A 20,108-nucleotide genomic window follows, 5' to 3' on the forward strand; every position below is an offset into this window, starting at 1 on the left:
TCTCTTCTCTCTCTCTCTCTCTCTCTCTCTCTCTCTCTCTTCTCTCTCTTCCTTTCTCTCTTCTTTCTCTTTCTCTCTTTCTCTCTTTCTCTCTTTCTCCTCTTTCTCTCTTTCTCTCTTTCTCTCTTTCTCTCTTTCTCTCTTTCTCTCTTTCTCTCTTTCTCTCTCTTCTCTCTTTCTCTTCTCTCTCTCTTTCTTTCTTTCTTCTGTCTTTCATTCTTTTGTTCTTTCTTTCTTCTCTTTCTCTCTTTCCTTCCCTCCTCCCCTCCCTCCTCCCTGCCCTCCTCCCTGCCCTCCTCCCTCCCCTCCGCCCCTCCCTCCTCCCCTCCCTCCTTCCATTCCTTCCTTCCATCCTTCCTTCTTTCAATCCTTCCTTCCTTCCTCCCTTCCTCCCTTCCTCCCTTCCTTCCTCCCTTCCTCCCCTTCCTCCCTTCCTCCCTTCCTCCCTTCCTCCCTTCCTCCCTTCCTCCCTTCCTCCCTTCCTCCCTTCCTCCCTTCCTCCCTTCCTCCCTTCCTCCCTCCTCCCTTCTCACCCTTCCTTCCTCCCTTCCTTCTTTACTTCCTTCTTTCCTTCTCTCTGCCTCCCTCCTTCCTTGCTTCTTTCCTTCCTTCTTTCCTCCCTACCTCCCTACCAACTCTTATGCTTATTTTCCCCGTTTCTTCCCCTATAGGCACAGCCCCTTGTTTATATCCATAGAAAAAATAAGACCAAAATGTGTGTGATGTGTCTGGATGTATACTGTGGAAGCCCTGCTAATACTGTACATGGATGGGTGTGTGCGTATGCATGCCTTCTTGCATGCCAGCGTGAGATTGTACAGTATACATACATGTCCATATATTTATTTTTTTGACATGTGGGTGGACCAGTCTTTGTCCTCGATGTAAACTAACCTCCCCTCTCATTCACTTCAAGGCAAAATGTCGCCCTGCCCTGTGCGCCCTTGATTCTACCTCACATTGCACTAACCGACATGCCCACACACCTATAACATAATCACACATCTTTCATTGCAGTGTCCCCTGTTATATTTTTCACTACACAAAAGTGTATGCAAATACACACAAATACACACGCAATTTCACTTTTAAGTCTCGTCTCTTGCTTGCCTTTTAAGATCAGTGCAGGTTTTCTAAAGGCCTTTGTGTCTCCTCTTCTTTGTCTTTCTGCATCTTCAATCCAATTTTCATGCATTGATCTATTTTCACTCACAATCTTTCAATTCTCTCTCTCTCTCTTTCTTTCTCTCTCTCACACTTTGTTTCTGCATCATCCATCCGTATCCCCTGTCGTCTCTCGCACATCCTTCTTTCTGACAACTCCCATCTCCCAGTTTTCGTCTGTCCTGGATCACTGCTCAGCATCCAGACACCTTCTTCTCAGTTGGAGGCAGAACATCAGTCAGGGGCATGGTGTAAGGACCCCCTGCAGGCTGGTGACAGACTATACGTCATGCCGTGGACGCCATACAGGACTGAAGTGCTGTATGAATATGCTTCATGGGATGACTACAGGCAGAACCGGGTCACCACTACTTATAAGTGAGTGTGTTCAGGGAATCCATAACAATTTTAATTCAGATCTGCAACTCCGGCTTTTGAGTGACTATTTGCTTTTTTGGCCTCGATGCACTTTTTTAAATCTAATGTTTCATTTTATTTCATAATATTTTGTAGACATCTCTAGTCTATTTCAAAGTACAGTCGTACCTATACTTATGAAATTAATTGGTTCCAGAACGTTTTTCGTAACTTAAACATTTTGTAAGTAGAGCAGTACTTTATATGTAAATTCTTTAATTTGTTCCATGGTCCTCACACAGCTACCAACTAAACCCTTTAGAATTGGTAAAGGTGTTCCAGCTTTGTAAGAAAGATGTGAGAAACACACAATAATGAGAGAAAGTTATAAGAAAATGATTCATTAATGTCTTAAAATGAACAACAAGCATACAAAATCTATCTGTGTTGAAATGCAGAGGAACAAGAGGAAGCTACCGGTAGGAAACACATGAACACACATCTCATGAATGCAACATTAAGAGTTCAAACAACAACATTAACAAAATTAATCACCAACAAACATTAACTTTTTATGATTATTTGGAATTTAATTTTTCACCCATTTTATTAGTCGCTACTTGTTCTTACCTGTTTGGATCTAAGTTACCCTTCTGCAGTGCTGGTTGACGGACGTTTTTTTTTTAAGTATCCAAAGACGATTGCCTTTGACAGCTTTCAATAATGTTTCTATAATGCAGGGGTGGGCATTCCGGTCCTCGAGGGCCGCTGTGGGTGCAGGTTTTTCTTCCAACCGATCCAGCACAGTTTAACCAATGAGATTTCTGCAGAAAACAAGAAGCACCTGACTGCAATCCATTGATTGCACTTGTAGGACACCAGGTTGGTTAAAAGGTGCCATCTATATGGGTTGGAATGAAAACCTACACTCACTGCGGCTCTTTGTGGAATAGTTTGCCCACCCCTGCTATAATGCAACAGACAAACGTCTAGTGGGCGATCGCATTACTCATGAACATTTTTTCTGCACGTTTTTTTTTCACAAAGTCGGAAAGTTCATTTTCCCCCCATTTTTTTCTGATTTGTGATATTGGAATGGTGGCTGCTTCCTCCTTAGCCTTGTTTCCCGTTGAATTCGTCATGTATTGCTGAGTGTTGCATTAACTCTCGCTCCATTTAGAGTTTGTTTTGGTGCCCACCGACCAAATCGTTAACGTCCTCCTTATTGACCACAAGCCCAATCTCCTGCCTCCGCGACAAAATTTCGCCCACCGCAGGCTGCGGTTCAGGTTGAGGCTCGAGTGTGAGTCAAAGACAATCGGCGGCCACAGCTTCCTCCAAGAAAAACTTCAAGACGACGAACAGCGGTGAAAAAAACCATAAGAGAATCTTGAAACATGAAGAGTTGTTGTCGACTGCGAGTCCGTCGAAGGCACTCGGGCACAGCTTCTTTCAAGCATACGTTTAAGGAGACAACGGGTCAAAGAAACATGGAGGGTTGTTGTGAGACAGCCAATGAGAGTCCAGTAGAGTGTAGCGAGGTTATTAAGTGAGAATCAATGCATCCGCCACAATTTCAAAATAATATAACGGAGGCAGGAAATGCATTTAATTTGGGGGGGGATTTCATAACTTGGATCTTTTTCGTATCTCGAGGCACTCATTTGCTTTCATAACCTGAAAATTTTGTACCTAGAGACATTCGTAAGTAGAGGGATGACTGTACTATATTGGGAAATTGAGCTTAAAATTAATACCAAGTGTCCTTAACTGGGGGAGTACATTAAAACATATTGTTGATTTATTTAATTTAATTTCTGAGCCACTTGATGGTGTGGTGATTCACTCGCCACACTATATTCTGCCTTTCGCCCGAAGTCAGCTGGGATAGGCTCCAGCAATTCCCACAACCCTTGGAGGATGAATGAATTTAAGTTCTGCTTTCCTCATTTTAAACCATATCTAGCCTGCCAAACACTTTTTTTTAAAATATCATAATTTGACAAATGGCATCATACAGTAATTCTACTTCATGGATCGATTGTTGCGGTATAATAGAAACATGAAATGGAGCAAAAAAGGCAGGTTACAATTAGGGAGTAAGGCTTTGGCCACTAAAGGTTCTTCTTTTGGGAGTTAAATAGTACAGAGATTTATTTACCTATGGCAGCAGGTCTTGTAAGCTATTAACCGCAATAAACGGGGTATTACTGTAGATAGTCATTGGTCTACTGTATATTGCTGTGCTTTTCTATTGCCCTGCGATTGGCTGGCCACTTATTCAGGGTGTCCCTCGCCTGGTGCCCGATGGCAGATAGGATAGGCTCGAGCATCCCCCGCGGCCCATGTGAGGATAATTAGTTGATCAAATGAATGAATTAATGTTTTTGATTGCAATTCTTATGTTAAATAATAATTGTTATGTAAAATAATAATAATCGTGTTCTTTCTCCCTCATCCCAGGCTGCCAAGTCGAGTAGATGGAACAGGATTTGTGGTGTATGATGGTGCCGTGTTTTATAACAAGGAGCGCACACGGAACCTGGTCAAGTACGACCTGCGGACACGCATTAAAAGCGGTGAAGCAGTAGTGGTCAATGCCAACTACCACGACACGTCACCGTACCGTTGGGGAGGGAAGTCAGACATCGATTTAGCAGTGGATGAGAACGGCCTCTGGGTAATCTATTCGACCGAAGCCAATAATGGACGCATTGTGGTCAGCCAGGTAATACAAATTAAGCCACAAAATTTGCCATGCTGCAAAAACATGAGGGCTTTAAATCCCCTTTCCAACTCTTACTCATTTTTATAGGTGAATCCGTACACTCTTCGCTTTGAGGGCACGTGGGCTACCGGTTTTGATAAACGAGGGGCAAGCAACGCCTTCATGGCCTGTGGCGTGCTCTATGCAGTGCGCTCTGTCTTCCAAGATGATGAGGGGCAGGCAGATGGTCGACTGGGCAATGATATGGTGGTCTATGCATATGACACCAGCCGGGGACAAGAGCTGCCCATCCAGATCCCCTTTCCCAATCCCTACCAGTACATCTCCTCCATAGACTACAACCCTCGAGACAACCAGTTGTATGTCTGGAATAACTATTATGTTCTACGTTACCCACTTCAGTTCACACCACCGCCACCAACTAAAGGTCTGTTGATCCAGAACTTTCTCTGTAAATAACAGTACCATATTTTCTGCACTATAAGGAGCACCTAAAAGACTTTAATTTTGTCAAAAGCTGGCAGTGCACCTTATAATGCGATGTGCTTTTTATATGGATCACTATTGGTTAATCATTATATGAAGATCCCTTTAGCACAGCAGCATCTAGTTGAGGCATAGAATAACTTAACACAAGGAGTCCTAGAGTTAGAGGTGAGTTCCGTTCTTACGCTTTTCACATAAGTTGAATTTCACCATTAAAGTCAAAATTTGTGTCAAAATACTTTGGCGCATGTTTTAGTTTAATATATATATATATATATATATATATATATATATATATATATATATATATATATATATATATATATATATATATATATATATATATATATATATATATATATATATATATATATATATATATATATATATATATATATATATATATAAATAGTTGTACCTCTACTTACGAATGCCCGTAGGTATGAAAATTTCAGGTTACAAAACCCTTTGATATGAAAATGACAACATGCAAATCCAAATTACGAAATCCCCCAAAACGTAAATGCATTTCCTGAATCCGTTATGGTTCACTCGCCTGACTTCAGTGTGAGCAGGCGCGGGCTCGATTCCCGCTGGTGGCGCTATGATTGTGAGTGCCCTCTGTGTGTCCTGCGGCTGATGGGCGACCAGTCTAGGGTGTAGTCTGCCCTTCGCTCGAAAGTCAGCTGGGTTGGGCTCCAGCAACCCCCGCAACTCTTTCGAGGATGCGCGGTATGGAAGATGAATGAATGAATGTATCCGTTATTTTATTTTTAAATTGTAACATTGCAGCCTGCTTTATTTCCACTTGAAGCCTCCCACAACAACAGTAAGTCTCTCTTAACCGCCGTGCCATTTGTCATAATGGAATTCTTTATTTAAAATTATTGGTGCAAATGGAATGAATGAGCGGACCTGGTTATCCATCGAGGGAAAACAGAAAATACTAAAGTGGCGTCCGGTTTATTGAGATTGCAGAGACAAAAAGGCTGGCCGTATTCCACTTGCTAGCATCGCTACTGAAGCAGAAGGAAAAATTAAAAGAGATGACTCCTTGCTATGGCTCCTCTGGACGTAATGACTGTTAGTCCTTTGGAGTTATTTTGAATTAATAATTTGACAGTGTACTCAGTCATAGTTTCCCCTTTTTTCCGAATGTGGATTGTTGTAACTCCAAGGAGTGTACAAACAAGTAAACTTTTATTTCTTTGCAGGTCCACTTTCTTCCCTGATGACAACAGTGCGCTCGTACACAGCAACTGTTGCCCTGACACCTGTACGCCCATCAGCCTCCCACCCAGTGGGTGTCATCAACCGAGGGCCCTTTGACCAGAGGCCAATAACTGCCATAGTACCCCTGACACCCCGCCCTCCCTTGCGTGTTCCTTTGGCCCCAGGCAGCCCTGGCCAACTGGGTGGATGTGAAGGAAGAGTAGCTCGAGGGGTACAGTGGCCCCCCACTCTGAAAGGGGAAACAGTAGAGAGGCCCTGCCCCAAAGGGTCACTCGGTAAGTCATACGACAAATATCTGTGTCTTTTTGATGTTGTTCATTCATTCATTCATTCATTTTCCAAACCGCTTATCCTGACAACGGTCGCTGGGGGGGGTTCTCGAGCCTATCCCATCTGATTTCAGGCACCAGGCAGGGGACTCCCTGAATCGTTGGCCAGCCAATTGCAGGGCACAATGAGACGTACAACAATTCAGGCTCACACTCATACCTAGGGGAAATTTAGAGTGTTGTATTCGCCTACCCTGCATGTTTTTGGGATGTGGGAGGAAACCGGAGTACCCAGAGAAAACCCATACAAGTGCAGGGAGAACATGCAAACTCCACACATTGAGGACCGGCCTGGGATCAAACTCTCAACCCTAGGACCATGAGGCCGACATGCTAACCATTCGGCCAGCGAGCCGCTTTTTGATCGTGTATATCCTATTTCTCAATTAAATGCAGTCGGCCCAGTGGAAGAGTATTTAGCGTGTCGGCCTCACAGTTCTGGAGTCGAAGGTTTGATCGCAGGTGGGTCCTCACTGTGTGGAGTTTGTATGTTCTTCTCCAGGTACTAGTTTCCTCCCACATCTTAAAGCATGAATGTTAGCTGTTTGATCACTCAAAATTTCCCCTATGTATGAGTGTGAGCGTGAATTGTTGGGCCCTGCGATTGTCTGCCCACCAATTCAGGGTGTTCCCTGGTGCCCATAGTTAGGTGGGATAGGCTACAGCACCCCTTGCAATCCTTGTGAGGGCAGTTAAGAAAATGAATGAATGAATGTAGTCAAATGACCTTTCTTTAAACTCCCTTTCATATGACAGAGAATTACCAGTACAGTAATCCCTCGAATATCGTGGATAATGTAGACCAGACATGGCTTCGATAATTGAAAAACTGTGAAGTAGATCACCCCATCATTAGTACCATACTTCATGTTTTCGCACCTATACAAAAATATAAGTACACAAGTACAATTATCAAAACGTGTATTTATTAAATATTACAGTTACATGCATGTGAAAAAGGTAATGTATTAATACATAAATATAATATATAATTAAAAAATGTAAATACTTCAGGTATTGTACTCAGTGAAAAAAGTTCCTCTGTGCTTGATTTTAAAAAAAACTGGTTATTGGTAGCTTTAATCCAAGTTCTCTTCGTCAGATTCGAGAGGCATTGTATCCTCGATGGAATCTTCAGGGGGCGTCTTAGGGGCAACAGGAGGAGCTTCTTTCTGCGAGAGGTTTTGGCCGCACAAGGAACATGGCGACCAAAATTTCTTTTCTTTTACAAATATTCTGTTATACAAAGACATGACGCTGTCAAGACAATTGCCAAATTCAATGGCTCCGACCATGTTATTATCAATCTCGTGGACCCGTTGTTGCAAACTGCACGCCATATTGAATATCTCTTGCATATGTCGTAAAGGAAGACCACATTCTTTCTCGTCATTGTCTGCTGCCTCTTCTTCCTCACTCCCCGATGTGATCATTTCACATCAGTTGATGGGGGGTGTTCATGTGTGGCTCTTAAGCAGTGTGTTGACATCCTCTCGTCATGCCAGCTTCACGGCCATGTCTGTGGCATAAATACTTCATAATGCCATATTCCGAATGTTCACTTCTTTCTTGGAGGAGGCATTTTCAACTGCGATTCAAAATCCAATCAAAGCTGGAATAGGCTCAGCGTAGTCCTTCTCCACATGCTATGTGCGTGATGGGAAATTCACTCGCAACAAAACAGGAGAAGGCAAGGTGCATTACTATATATTATTTGGTGCGTCATTCTTCTTCCAAGGGGAAATATCGCTTATTCTTCAGCGCTGAGTGCCACCCAATTCAGTGCCGAAGAAGGAGCGGAGCCCTGAATTCCACAATTTTTCCGCCTGTCTTCCGCTTGCGAGTTTCAGCATGAATTTTGACATTTTTATGATTTTTCTATACTTAATATAAAAACCCACAATGTACTGAAGCCACGAAGTGGTGAAGGATGACAGTAGTTATACTATTTATAATCGCGGTCCGTCAGCGTTTCCTCTCAGTGCACAGCTGTCTTCCTCACGTTCGTTCTGCCTCAGGGGAAAAGAGGACATTTTGTCTGTTGCACATTGTGCCTCTTAATCCTGTTTTATGGCTTGAATTTGAAGTTGAGTTAAACTGGGGAATAATTTCCCTTCATAAGTGGAGTGACCTAGTTGCATCTAATTTGCAGACCATTAAACTAATCAAATTAAACAAAATATTAAATTAAATTTAAAAAAATAATGGATTTGAATGATTTTGTCATTTAACTCTTCCTTCTGGAACGCCTATATTTTGTTTTGCAGGTATAGCGTCCTATGAGTGCATGATCTCACCAGTGAGCTGGAGCTCAAGAGGTCCTGACCTATCGAACTGTACCTCTCCTTGGGTCAGCCAGATTGCTCAAAAGGTCAGTTACATATGCAAACATTTTACGCAAATGGACCAGGGAGAACATGCAAACTCCACACAGGTGGACGTGACCTGGATTTGAACCCAGGACCCCAGAGCTGTGAGGCCGACTCACTAACCACTAACCACTCACTCCACCGGGCCACCTATTCTCATATTGTATTGCTCAAATAAAAGAGATGATTATCTTTGTAATTATATAACATTAGATGTATTTACAATTTTCTGCTGTTGCAACAGAAAGCAATGATAGAGTTAGACATTTAAATGTCAGTCCCAGACTGACTCTTCTGCAGATTTTTCAGGCCAGAATACTATAACCGTAAATAGTATGGTTCATATATGATCTGATTTGTCCGACTAGTCACATATATAAACTAAAAAAAATATTTGTGGCAATGATAGACGTCAAATCAATTTGAGCTGGGAGGGTTGACAGCGATCGAATGGTCCCAGTTCCTATGGATTGGACATTCAGCATCATCAACAACTTTTGCTTGAAATGTCAAATATAAAATATAATTTTGACATTACTTGCCTCCAGATTAAAAGTGGAGAGAATGCAGCAAACATAGCCGGAGAGCTGGTCAACCTGACCCGGGGGCGGATCTATGCTGGTGATGTCAGCATGTCTGTGAAGTTAATTGAACAACTATTAGACATTTTGGACTCCCAACTTCAGGCCTTGAGACCTGCTAATAAAGAGTCTGCGGCACGCAATTACAATAAGGTGATGAAGTGTACTTGACCTTTTGCACGCAGGAGGACTCAAATGTCACTGCTGATATTTTTAACACAGATGTTGTTTGATGTCTTTGTAGCTGCAGAAAAGGGAACGGACATGCAGGGCGTATGTTCAGGTAAGTCATGTATGAATGGCTGTAAGATGAATATATATTACAGGTAAACCAAATTCTCTTTAAAAAAAATTGACTTATACTCAAAGCTTTTTTTCTTCATTGTACACTTTTTGTCTGGTGTGATTTATACTCCAGTGAAACTCATTCAAAAATACAGCAAAAGGATGTATGACATAAACATATTTGATGAATGATGCACAAATGGAATAAGCGTAGACAGACAGATGACAGGTAGACCAAGTCAAATAGTAGTAGATGATTGCATCTATTGAAAGTTCTTAGTGCAATGGCTGAACAGCCATATAATTAGAGGTGAACAGAAGCCTGGATTTAAAAAAGTTGATGCCAGAGCAATACAGTGATGAATTGACAAATTATGACTCTTTAAATGGCTAGATATATGATGAATGAATAATGGAATAATGGTGGAACAAACAACTGATGACTGGATACACAAACAGAAAGAACCTCTCTCCTTGTCAGGCTGTGGTACAGACGATAGATAACTTGTTGGGTCCTGAGGCTTTGGTGTCCTGGGCTGACATGAGTGGTCCCGACCAGTCCCGCTCTGCATCACTCCTGTTAGATGCAGTAGAAAAAGGAGCATTCTTGTTGGCTAACAATCTCTACGAAGGTCGATTCAGTGACAGAGCACCAAACGTCGGTATGTTGCTTCTTCTTTTTTTAGCTCTCAACATACCGCATTTTAAAACAAGCTTCACAGTCAGACATTTTTGCATGTGTGCAATTAGATCTGGAGGTGTATGTACTAAACACAGAGGCGGACATACAAGACCTAACGTTCCCTCACTCCTACGATAGTGACAGCATTCTACAGATCTCAGCGGTGGCTCTGCAGCAATACAGCAATAATGGTATGGTGCACATTTTTTTGATATTATAACAGTTGATGAACCACAATAACAACTCTTAACTGTACACTACTATACCATAAATTATAATCGATTTATTTCAAAAGAGAAAAAAGATAAACAGATAAACCCCCAAACTAAATTTATTTTGACGTCTATGAATGACATCCAAGAAAAAAATGTACGTATCTTGGATAAAACGTGAAAAAACTCAGGTTACCGCCACTGCTCATTTGGAGCACAGCCGTCTTACCTAGGGCGCTGCCATCTAAACCTAGTTAAACGTGCTCTAACTGGTCAGACGCAAGTATCCTTGATTTTGAAATAAAACAAAATTCCACTTTGATTTTTTTTCGTTGTATTTCTTGTTCGAAAGTGACAACTATTGGAGTAATATGAACCATCGAACCAAGAATTGAGATATTTTGACATTAAAAGCAATATGGCTGGCACAACATCTTAAACTTCTGGTAAGAAAATTGTAATTATAATTGTAATTAGAAAGCATCAGGTTCTCATCAAGATGGACTTATTCCTTTTTTCAAATTGAAGAATTTGTTATTTTGCAATTACAAAGATAGGCATATTAACTTCCTTATGAAATTGACCCTAATAATGTGCTTTTCATTCATACAGTATCTCAGAAAAACCATGAAAATGGAGGTGAAAATTGGGAATCAGGGGCGGTGGCATATACGCGAGAAATTGTAAAATTCAAAAATTTCAAGGCAATTTTCAGGGTGCGTCTTATACACGCAGGCGGCTTATATGCGAGTAAATACGGTAAATAAATATGTTCCTTCCTCTCTACTGTACAGGCCAAGTGAAGTTGGTCCTCTCACTATATAAGAACTTGGGCTCCTTCCTGACCACTCAGAACTCCACCTTGCGGCCCGAGCTTGGACTCAGACAGGGGTCAGAGGTCAGACGCAGGAGCCTGGTGGTCAACTCCCACGTCATCTCTGCTTCTGTGCACAGAGGCTCTAATCGAGTGTTCCTCTCCGAGCCTCTGGTGTTCACTCTGCGGCACTTGCAGGTTCGCTGGGAATTGCAATCTTGATGAGCAAAATTCCCTATTATATTAAAAAATACTTAAAAGTGTGTTTTATGTCGTATCTGCAGCTGGACAACCACTTTGGCCCCAACTGCTCTTTTTGGAACGCAACGGGAGTCTCTGGTACCGGCAGGTGGTCCACACAGGGATGCCGCTTGTTACACACCAACAATACGCACACAACCTGTGCTTGCAACCACCTGTCCAGCTATGCTGTACTCATGACTTACCAGAAACCTTTGGTAAGTAAACAGACGTCCACAAAACCGGTCATTGTCAAAGAATCATCCATATGTGGAAAGCCTATGCATTTTTATTCAATGACAACAAATGAGTTAAAATGTGCATTTTATACAGACTTGGTTCATTTTTGTTACATTTGCTTAACATCTATTCATGTGATAGGTTAATTATGGCAAAACTGCTGCTCCTCAGACTAAAGATAAGAAACAAATCCCAAATTAAAAAGTCTGATAAAATGCAGTTATTCCAACTAGTATTCAGCAGTTAGATCCAATTTATCCACTCATCGCTAAGATAATGTTGTTTATAATGAAACATTTACTGTATTTTATTGTATTCACTATTATTCATAGTTTGGCTGGGCCTGTCACTTATCACATTTACAGCTGCGAGAAGGGTGCTTTAAAGTCCCGCTACTGCCTGAAGATGAATACTTTAACCCATTCAGGGATAGTGGTCCCTACAGTGGACATATATTCAAAAGTTATTATAAGCTTAACTCATTCACCACCAGCCCAGGTCACAAAGTATCTGTTGTGGTAGTTAGTAAAAGAGAGTCATTGGTATTAATCACACTCATACTTAGTGTTATGAAACAACAACAGGTTTGAGAACCCTATCCTACAAGAATTAAATAAACACCTTCAAGAAAAAAAATCCCAACTTGTGCATGAAAGGGTTAATAGATTTAGTAGCAATTTGGATGTTCATCTGAATAACAGCCAATAGGTTTTGTTAGCTGATACTTACTGTAATTATCCTTCTTTTCTGTATTTTGTTGTTACTATCATCTGGATTGTTCATCGTCTCTGATCAAATAAAATTTCCTTCCCAGAAATGCAACTTTAGCTCCAGTGTGTTTAAAAGAAATCAGCAATTATACACTCTAGTTCATGTGGTGATAGAGGTCTTTCCAAAGAGTTCAGGCCCCTGTGGTTTGCCATGAGACAATTCAAGTGCTCTATGCAATGTCTGCCTTTCCATTTATCAAAATTTGACATGCTGTCTTTTTCTGTTTTTGTTTTTTGTCTTCAGTCCGGTGTGGGAGTAGAGGAGATTCTGGTCTATGTTGTCTCCTGGGTGGGCATTTCTGTTGCTCTGATGTGTTTGGCCACCTGTCTCACTACTCTATGCTGCCAGGTGGCTCCCTGGCACACTGACCACAGCACCATTCATTGCAACACGTGGGCTAACCTACTCATCACTGAACTGCTCTTCCTTGTCAGCTCTAATAAGATGCAATATACTGTAAGTGTGTTTATTTTTCTTACATCCAATATTTTCTTGTTGCATTGTGCATCACTCTCATTCATCTTTTTAGGTTGTGTGCTCAATCATTGCTGGCCTGCTGCACTTCTCAATGCTCTCAGTGTTCTGCTGGTTGTGCCTGGAAGCAGTGGAACTGTACATTTTGCAGCGTGAGGTGTTTGAGGGGCGAAACTCCAGGCGAAAGTACTTGTACCTTAGTGGGTATTCAGTACCTGGGCTGGTGGTGGCTGTGTCTGCAGCCATTGACTTTAGAGGCTATGGCTCAAAAACTTTGTAAGTTCTACACAATTTAACAATGTGTGGGGTCCAATATGAAAAAAATATCAAGGGATTTGTGAATCAAGTGTCAGACCAAACTACTGTGATCCTACACCACTTTACAGCTTCAAAATTCACGGCTTCAGTACATCGCACTTTTTATATTAAGTATAAAAAGAGTTAATAAATGTCAAAATTCACGCTGACACTCGCAAAAGGAAGACAGGAGATGAAATATGGCGGTGGTCAAGGCACCTCTTCTTCTTCGCGCTGAAATGGGTGGCACTTGGCGCAGAAGAAGAAGCTAAATTTCACTCTAGAAGAAGAATGACCCGCTAAAGAAGAACAGCCGAGAAGGACGTTGTGTTGCCTTTTCCTCTTTCGTATCGCGCATACAAAGACTACGCTGAGCCTATTCCACCATTGTTTGAATTTTGAATCAGCGTTGAGAATACCTCCTATGGGTCCAGCGTCATCATAAATGAATCTACCGTGCATTACATCAAGAAGGAAGATGTGCCGAATAATACTAACAGCTGAGAAGGATGTCGTGTTCCCTTTTCCTCTTTCGCATTTCGCATAGAAAGACTACACCGAGCCTATTCGAGCATTGATTGGATTTTGAATTGGCGTTGAAAATGCCTCCTAAGCGTCCTGCATCATCTAAGGCAGGGGTGGCCAAGTCGGGTCCTCGAGAGCTTATCCAGTCTGTTTTCCATATATCCCTCCCTCCTCTACCACACTTCAATCAAATGATCAACTCATCAACAAGCTGTCCAGAAGCTTGATACGGATCCAGATTATTTGATTCAGGTGTGTTGGTGGAGGGAGATATGGAAAACAGACCAGATAGGAGCTCTCGAGGACCAGACTTGGCCACCCCTGACCTAAGGCATCATAAATGTATCTACCATGCGTTACATAAAAAACTGAAGAAGCAAACATTCGGTAACCATTAGGTATAAAATAAAGTCATCATTAAGATGGCGAACGCCCTATCAGTCTGGATCTCGGACGGTAGAAGATATCTCTGGAAACCAACATGATTAGAACCAAAGCCAAGACCTTTTACAAAATCTTAGCTCCTGAAGAAGACACTGAAGACGAACCTCAGCCTCGTTCCAGTGCCGCGAATGAGCCTTGTAGTTTTATTGCAAGCAAAGGCGGGTTTGAAAAGTTTAAGAATAGGTCTGGACTGTGCAGGTCGACTTTAATTGAATTGAATGCCTTTATTGTCTTTACACAAATATAATGAACTTGGACTAGGACTAAAACTCCCATTAGCCTGTATTTTTGGATTCATATCAAGTGGAGATGAACTATTTTCACTGTGAGTACAGTGTTTAAAGCAGGGGTGTCCAAACTTTTTGCAAAGAGGGCCAGATTTGGTAAGGTGAAAATGTGTGGGGGCCGACTATTTAGCCTGACATTCTTTGAATGTAGTAGTAGTAACTAACCATGGAAATTTGACCGTTATGGTTTTTTTACGGTGGAACAAACAGAAACAAATAAATCCGTTCCTCTTGTTTGGCCCTTCAGACTCTGGAGGTCCAGAAGCTCTTCACTCACGTTCATGTCATTGTCCACTCCTCTTAAAAAGATCAGTAACTGAGCGGTGTCGGACGCATCCGTGCTTTCATCGCACGCTAACGAGAAAAAGTCAAACTCAGTTCCTTTTGCCTCTAACTGTCTCTTAATATCTAATGAAACGTCTTCAATTCTCCGTACCACAGTATTACGAGCCAGGCAAATATTGGCAAACTCTTGCTTCTTCGCGGGACAAATTTTCTCAACCATTTTCATTACACAGTCTTTAATAAATTCACCCTCAGTGAAAGGTTTGCAGTGCTTTGCAATCAGCGTTGCCACGTCGTAGCTTGCCTTTGTGGCATTTTCATTTGACTCACGGACTCTTGTGAAAAAGCTTTGCTGTGCCGTTAAAACAGCTTCCAGTTGCTTCACTTTTTCACCGCGTTTGTTCCCAGTTAGCTTGTCGTAGCTAGCATGTTTCGTCTGGTAGTGCCTCTTGATGTTGAATTCCTTGAAAACAGCCAGTCACTTGGCAAATTAGGCAGACACAGTTGTTTCGTATTTCAGTGAAAAAATACTCAAATTTCCACTTGTCCTGGAAGCGGCGGCCCTCGCGGTCAACTTTCCTTTTTTTGTTTACAGACGCCATGTTAGAAATGTGCTGGGCTGAAACGATCACGCAAGGTCAAGGGTCACGGCGGCCAGAGTGCGGCCACAGGGCTACTGCCATCTTCTGGTGAAATGAAAAATATGAAAAATAGCTTTTTGTACACATGTATTTTATACTGTGGTCAACAGTGCTGGCGGGCCGCATATTATTGATTTCATGATAAAAAAAAAAAAAAAAAAAAAAAAAAAAAAAAAAAAAAAAAAAAAAAAAAAAAAAAAAAAAAAAAAATTATGATAGAGGCCGCGGGCCGGTAAAAATTTGTCCACGGGCCGCAATTGGCCCGCGGGCCGGACTTTGGACATGTCTGGTTTAAAGTATTTACATAGTTTTTATATGTAAATTATATTCATATATTAATACATCACAGTCTTTTCATATGCTTATAACTGTAATATATTGATAACTGTACTAGGGTACTTGTATTTTTGTATAGGCACGAAAAGATGTAGTATTGTAGTAATAATAGAGTTGATCCTACTTTGCGGTTTTTCGATTATTGCGACCACGTCTGGTCTACAATACCTGCAAAATTCGAGGGATTACTGTATATGCCTTTTTAAATATCATCATAATAACTGTAAAATTTGGTCATACACATCATTTTCCTTGAACCCAAAATGTATGTAATTCAGTGAGCCTCTATAATGAATGACCTTTTATGTCTTACATTCCTTATGCAAGGTGCAATATTTAGCTTCTCCATTGTTGCCTATCCTAGAGATTTTGGCAGAAAGACTATATAAAGCAGGGGTCACCAAACTACGGCCCGCCGGCACATTTGGACCGGCCCTCTGAACAATACCAGAGACGCTATCGGAATTTGTTTTTTTTTTTTTTTTTTTTGGGGATGCGGCCCGCTGGCACATTTGAACCGGCCCTCTGAACAATACCAGAGACGCTATCAGATTTTTTTTCCTATTTGGCCTTGAAGACTGGGACATTTTAATCTTGTGTTTGGTTCATTGCACCCCTGCTGAGCCCACAAATCATCCCAGTGAAGCGGGGCTTCGCATTGCTTCTTTGGTGACACGCGCGGGGAGAGTGTTTCCGTTTGATGCATGCGGGCACGTCCACCGTTGCATGCATGAGCAGTGTTACCGAGACATCTGGACGATTGCAGGTGAGGGCGGAGCCCTGGGACCATCGCGGACTATTCAAGCATATTAAAACTGCAACCTGTTTGAGAACGGAATAATGGCGAAAAAGTTAGGTGAGAGAAAAATTGATTCAGAATGCAGGATATTTAACCTGGAGTGGACAAACGATTCTTTTTTTGTTCAATGCAAAGAAAAGGCTGTTTGTCTCATTTGTCAAGAGACGGTGGCGGTATTCAAAGAATACAATCTTTGCCGACACTATGAATCCCGTCACAAAGACAAGTACGATAGATTGCAAGGCCAAATACGAGCAGACAAACTCTCAAAGCAAAAAAGTGGACTACTATCTCACCAGAACCAGGCATCCCTTCGGGCCAGCTTTTGGGTTGCTAAATTGATAGCAAGCAGCGGTAAGCCTTTCACTGACGGAGAGTTTGTTAAGAAATGTATGGATACTGTCGCGGAGGAGGTGTGTCCCGAGAAGAAAGATGCATTTAATGCCGTAAGTCTGTCGGTGAGTACAATGACCAGACGCGTTGAAGAGTAATGTATATGCCCAGCTGCAGCAGAAGATGAAATAATTTGACTTTTTTTCATTAGCACTGGATGAAAGCACGGACGTGCAAGACACAGCGCAACTGCTCATTTTTATTCGTGGAGTTAGCGCAAACTTTGAGATTTGCGAGGATCTGGCAGCCCTCCAAAGTCTCAAAGGGACTACAACGGGAGAGGATATTTTTGACAAAGTGTGCCAAACCATGGAGAAGTTGGACCTGGACTGGTCAAAGCTAGCTAGCATCACGACTGACGGGGCTCCTAGCATGGTGGCCGAAACTCGCGGTCTAATAATGGGACGCATGAACCGGGAGTTGGAAAAAAGGGGTCTCACCGCCCCGCTACGAGTCCACTGCCAAATTCACCACCAAGCACTGTGCTGCAAAATGTTGACGTGGGATTCTGTAATGACGGTTGTGGTGTCGTGCATAAACTTCAGAGCAAAGGGAGAAGATTGTGCATGGCACAACAGAAAGTTAATGTTCCATGGCTTTTTCTGTTACAAACTGACACCGGCCCCCCATCAGAGAAGGGAAAAGTTATGTGGCCCTCACAAGAAAAAGTTTGGGGACCCCTGATATAAAGGCCCGTTCAGGTGTTCTGAGTTCATTATCTGACCAGAATGTGGCACAAAGTCTCATCTATATCGAACTTTTCTGCAACATTAAAGTACTGAAATACATATACTCAATTTGGGGTATTCATGTTCAGTTACTATAATGATCAATATTAAGAGGAATAAATGTTATATATGTTCTATGTTCATATTAAATGCATATGATAATATACATCGAATACCCAAGTTTCACTTTAATTGAATTAGTAAAGTTATACAAAATTTCATGAAATAATATGATATGATCATTTTTTGACCAGCACCGGTACATTTCATAGTTATAACAGATGAGAAGGTAGCCCTACCTTCAATTTTTCTAATTTGTCTTTGTCTTCATACAGGTGCTGGCTGCGAACTGACAATTACTTCATTTGGAGTTTCCTCGGACCGGTAGCTGTGATTATAATAGTGAGATTTTTGTTCCAGCCTCCATAAAGAGTTGACCATTTATGTCATGCACAAATGTATTTGTAAAAATACTGTGGTAACAGTCTGTGTTATTTTCTACAGCTAAACCTTGTAATCTTAGTGATTACCTTACATAAGATGCACAGCACTGCTGCTCTGAAGCCAGACTCAAGTCGCCATGACAACCTCAGGTTGGTAATGTCTTGAGATCTGTGGGCATATTGTTGCAAATTGATATGACCTAATCTAACTTTTTATTCTATTTTTTTATAAATTTATCTTGAAGGGTTAGGGTTAATAAGAAAAAACATAACCTTTGAGTAAAACTCAAATTACAGTTCCTATGCTGAATAATTACAACTCAGAGGGAAGTTGGTCAAGGTATAGAATAGAAGTGGAAATCTCTGGGTAGCTCATGATATGATACGCTTTGACAAGACAACAATTTTCAATACATTTGGCAAGAAATCAACTGACAATATTCATCTCATCTCTCATCTCCTCTGCCTTGGCTTATCCAAGGCCAGGTCAAGGGAGCAGCAGATTAAGCAGGGAAGCCCAGATTTCCCTGTCCCTAGCCATTTCATCCAGCTCTTCCAGGAGGATCCCAAGGCGTTCTGGGCCAGCCGGGAGACATCCCCTCCCCAGCGCATCCTCAGTAGGCCCCGTGGTCTCTTCCCAGTGCGATGTGCCTAAAATACCTCACCAGGGAGCCATCCAGTGGGCGTCCGAATAAGATTCCAAAGCCAACTCATCTGGTTGGTCTCGATCTGGAGGAGCATCAGCTTTACTCCTAGCCCCTCCTGGATGACCGAGCTTCTCACCTTATCTCTCAGGGAGAATGTGGACACTGCGGAGGAATCTCATTTCAGGCGCTTGTATCTGGGATCTTGTTCTTTTGCTCATGACCCACATTTCGTGACCAGTAGGCACGTAGATTGACCGGTAAACAGAGAGCATCACCTTTCGGTTTAGCTTCTTCTTCACGACAACGAACCGATGCAGAGTCTGCATCACTGCAGACGCTGCATCGATCAGCCTGTCGATGTCCCGCACTCGTGAACAAGACCCCACTTAAAATCCTCCACTTGGGCTAGGACCTCATCCCTGGCCCGGAGAGGGCATGCCACTTTTTTCCGACTGATGACCATAGTCTCAGATTTGGAGGTGACCTGATGAAGCCAACAGAACAACATCTGCAAAAAGCAGGAATACAATACTGAGGCCAACAAACCTGTGTTACGTCTTTGGGGAGACGTCGGGGCGAGGATACGAGGAATTTGGACCCAAGCAGGCGAGGACGAGGGAAATAGTGCTCATAACACAACTTTAATAACTTGGGCAGAATCTTAGAAAATAACCAAGACTTATAAATCAAATCACAAAACCAAACCTGACTAGGGAAAACACGGGGGATCGAGGAATGAGGTAACGCAGACACATGGCAAGGGAAGTAAGGCAGACGATCCGACAAATGACATAACAATCAGTGGGGTTTAAATAGACTGACATGGGTTGACAAGACAATTAGGAACACCTGGGAAACACACCAGAGAGCAGGCTGGGGATGCACCAGGGGCGGAGAAACGACAGCTGAAAACAATGGGCAATCACTTAGACAGGACACCTCAACGCCATGGCTGCGTCAAGATATTCTGTCCATAATAGTTATAATCAGAATCGGTGGCATAGGGCATTCTTGGCGGAGTCCAAAGACCACGGGAAACAGATCCAACTTACTGCTGGTTACACAAACCAGACTCTGACACCGATCATAGAGGGACCCCATGTATCAGGAATTCCGGCGGTACCCCTTACTCCTGGAATATCCTCCAAAAGACTCCCCAGGGGACATGGTCGAACGCCTTCTCCAAGTCCACAAAGCACATGTAGACTAGTCTCTTCGGGCTCTGCCCTGCTCTGCCTCCAGTCTTATGAGTCATGCTTTGTCTGGTAACTCACCTCGGACCAGTTTTCCATGGGTGATCCCACCAGAGGCACAGGCC

The 20,108-nt window shown here is 42.3% G+C and overlaps 1 protein-coding gene across 4 annotated transcripts in view; it reads left to right on the forward strand.

The window, feature by feature from the left end:
• The window catches only part of adgrl1b (adhesion G protein-coupled receptor L1b), a 59,460-nt gene that overhangs the window by 32,718 nt on the left and 6,634 nt on the right, over positions 1-20,108 (forward strand). For all 4 annotated transcript variants that reach the window (XM_077604208.1, XM_077604210.1, XM_077604207.1 and 1 more), the window contains 15 exons: positions 1,335-1,542; positions 3,985-4,249; positions 4,337-4,676; positions 5,950-6,243; positions 8,565-8,668; positions 9,215-9,400; positions 9,492-9,530; positions 10,014-10,194; positions 10,283-10,405; positions 11,221-11,438; positions 11,525-11,698; positions 12,735-12,947; positions 13,021-13,241; positions 18,036-18,102; positions 18,205-18,293. In XM_077604208.1, coding sequence (XP_077460334.1) covers positions 1,335-1,542; positions 3,985-4,249; positions 4,337-4,676; positions 5,950-6,243; positions 8,565-8,668; positions 9,215-9,400; positions 9,492-9,530; positions 10,014-10,194; positions 10,283-10,405; positions 11,221-11,438; positions 11,525-11,698; positions 12,735-12,947; positions 13,021-13,241; positions 18,036-18,102; positions 18,205-18,293 — 2,722 coding nt within the window. The remainder of the gene's footprint in view (positions 1-1,334; positions 1,543-3,984; positions 4,250-4,336; positions 4,677-5,949; positions 6,244-8,564; positions 8,669-9,214; positions 9,401-9,491; positions 9,531-10,013; positions 10,195-10,282; positions 10,406-11,220; positions 11,439-11,524; positions 11,699-12,734; positions 12,948-13,020; positions 13,242-18,035; positions 18,103-18,204; positions 18,294-20,108) is intronic.

This window comes from Stigmatopora argus, chromosome 7 (genome assembly GCF_051989625.1).
Source record: "Stigmatopora argus isolate UIUO_Sarg chromosome 7, RoL_Sarg_1.0, whole genome shotgun sequence".
NCBI classification, from domain to species: domain Eukaryota; kingdom Metazoa; phylum Chordata; class Actinopteri; order Syngnathiformes; family Syngnathidae; genus Stigmatopora; species Stigmatopora argus.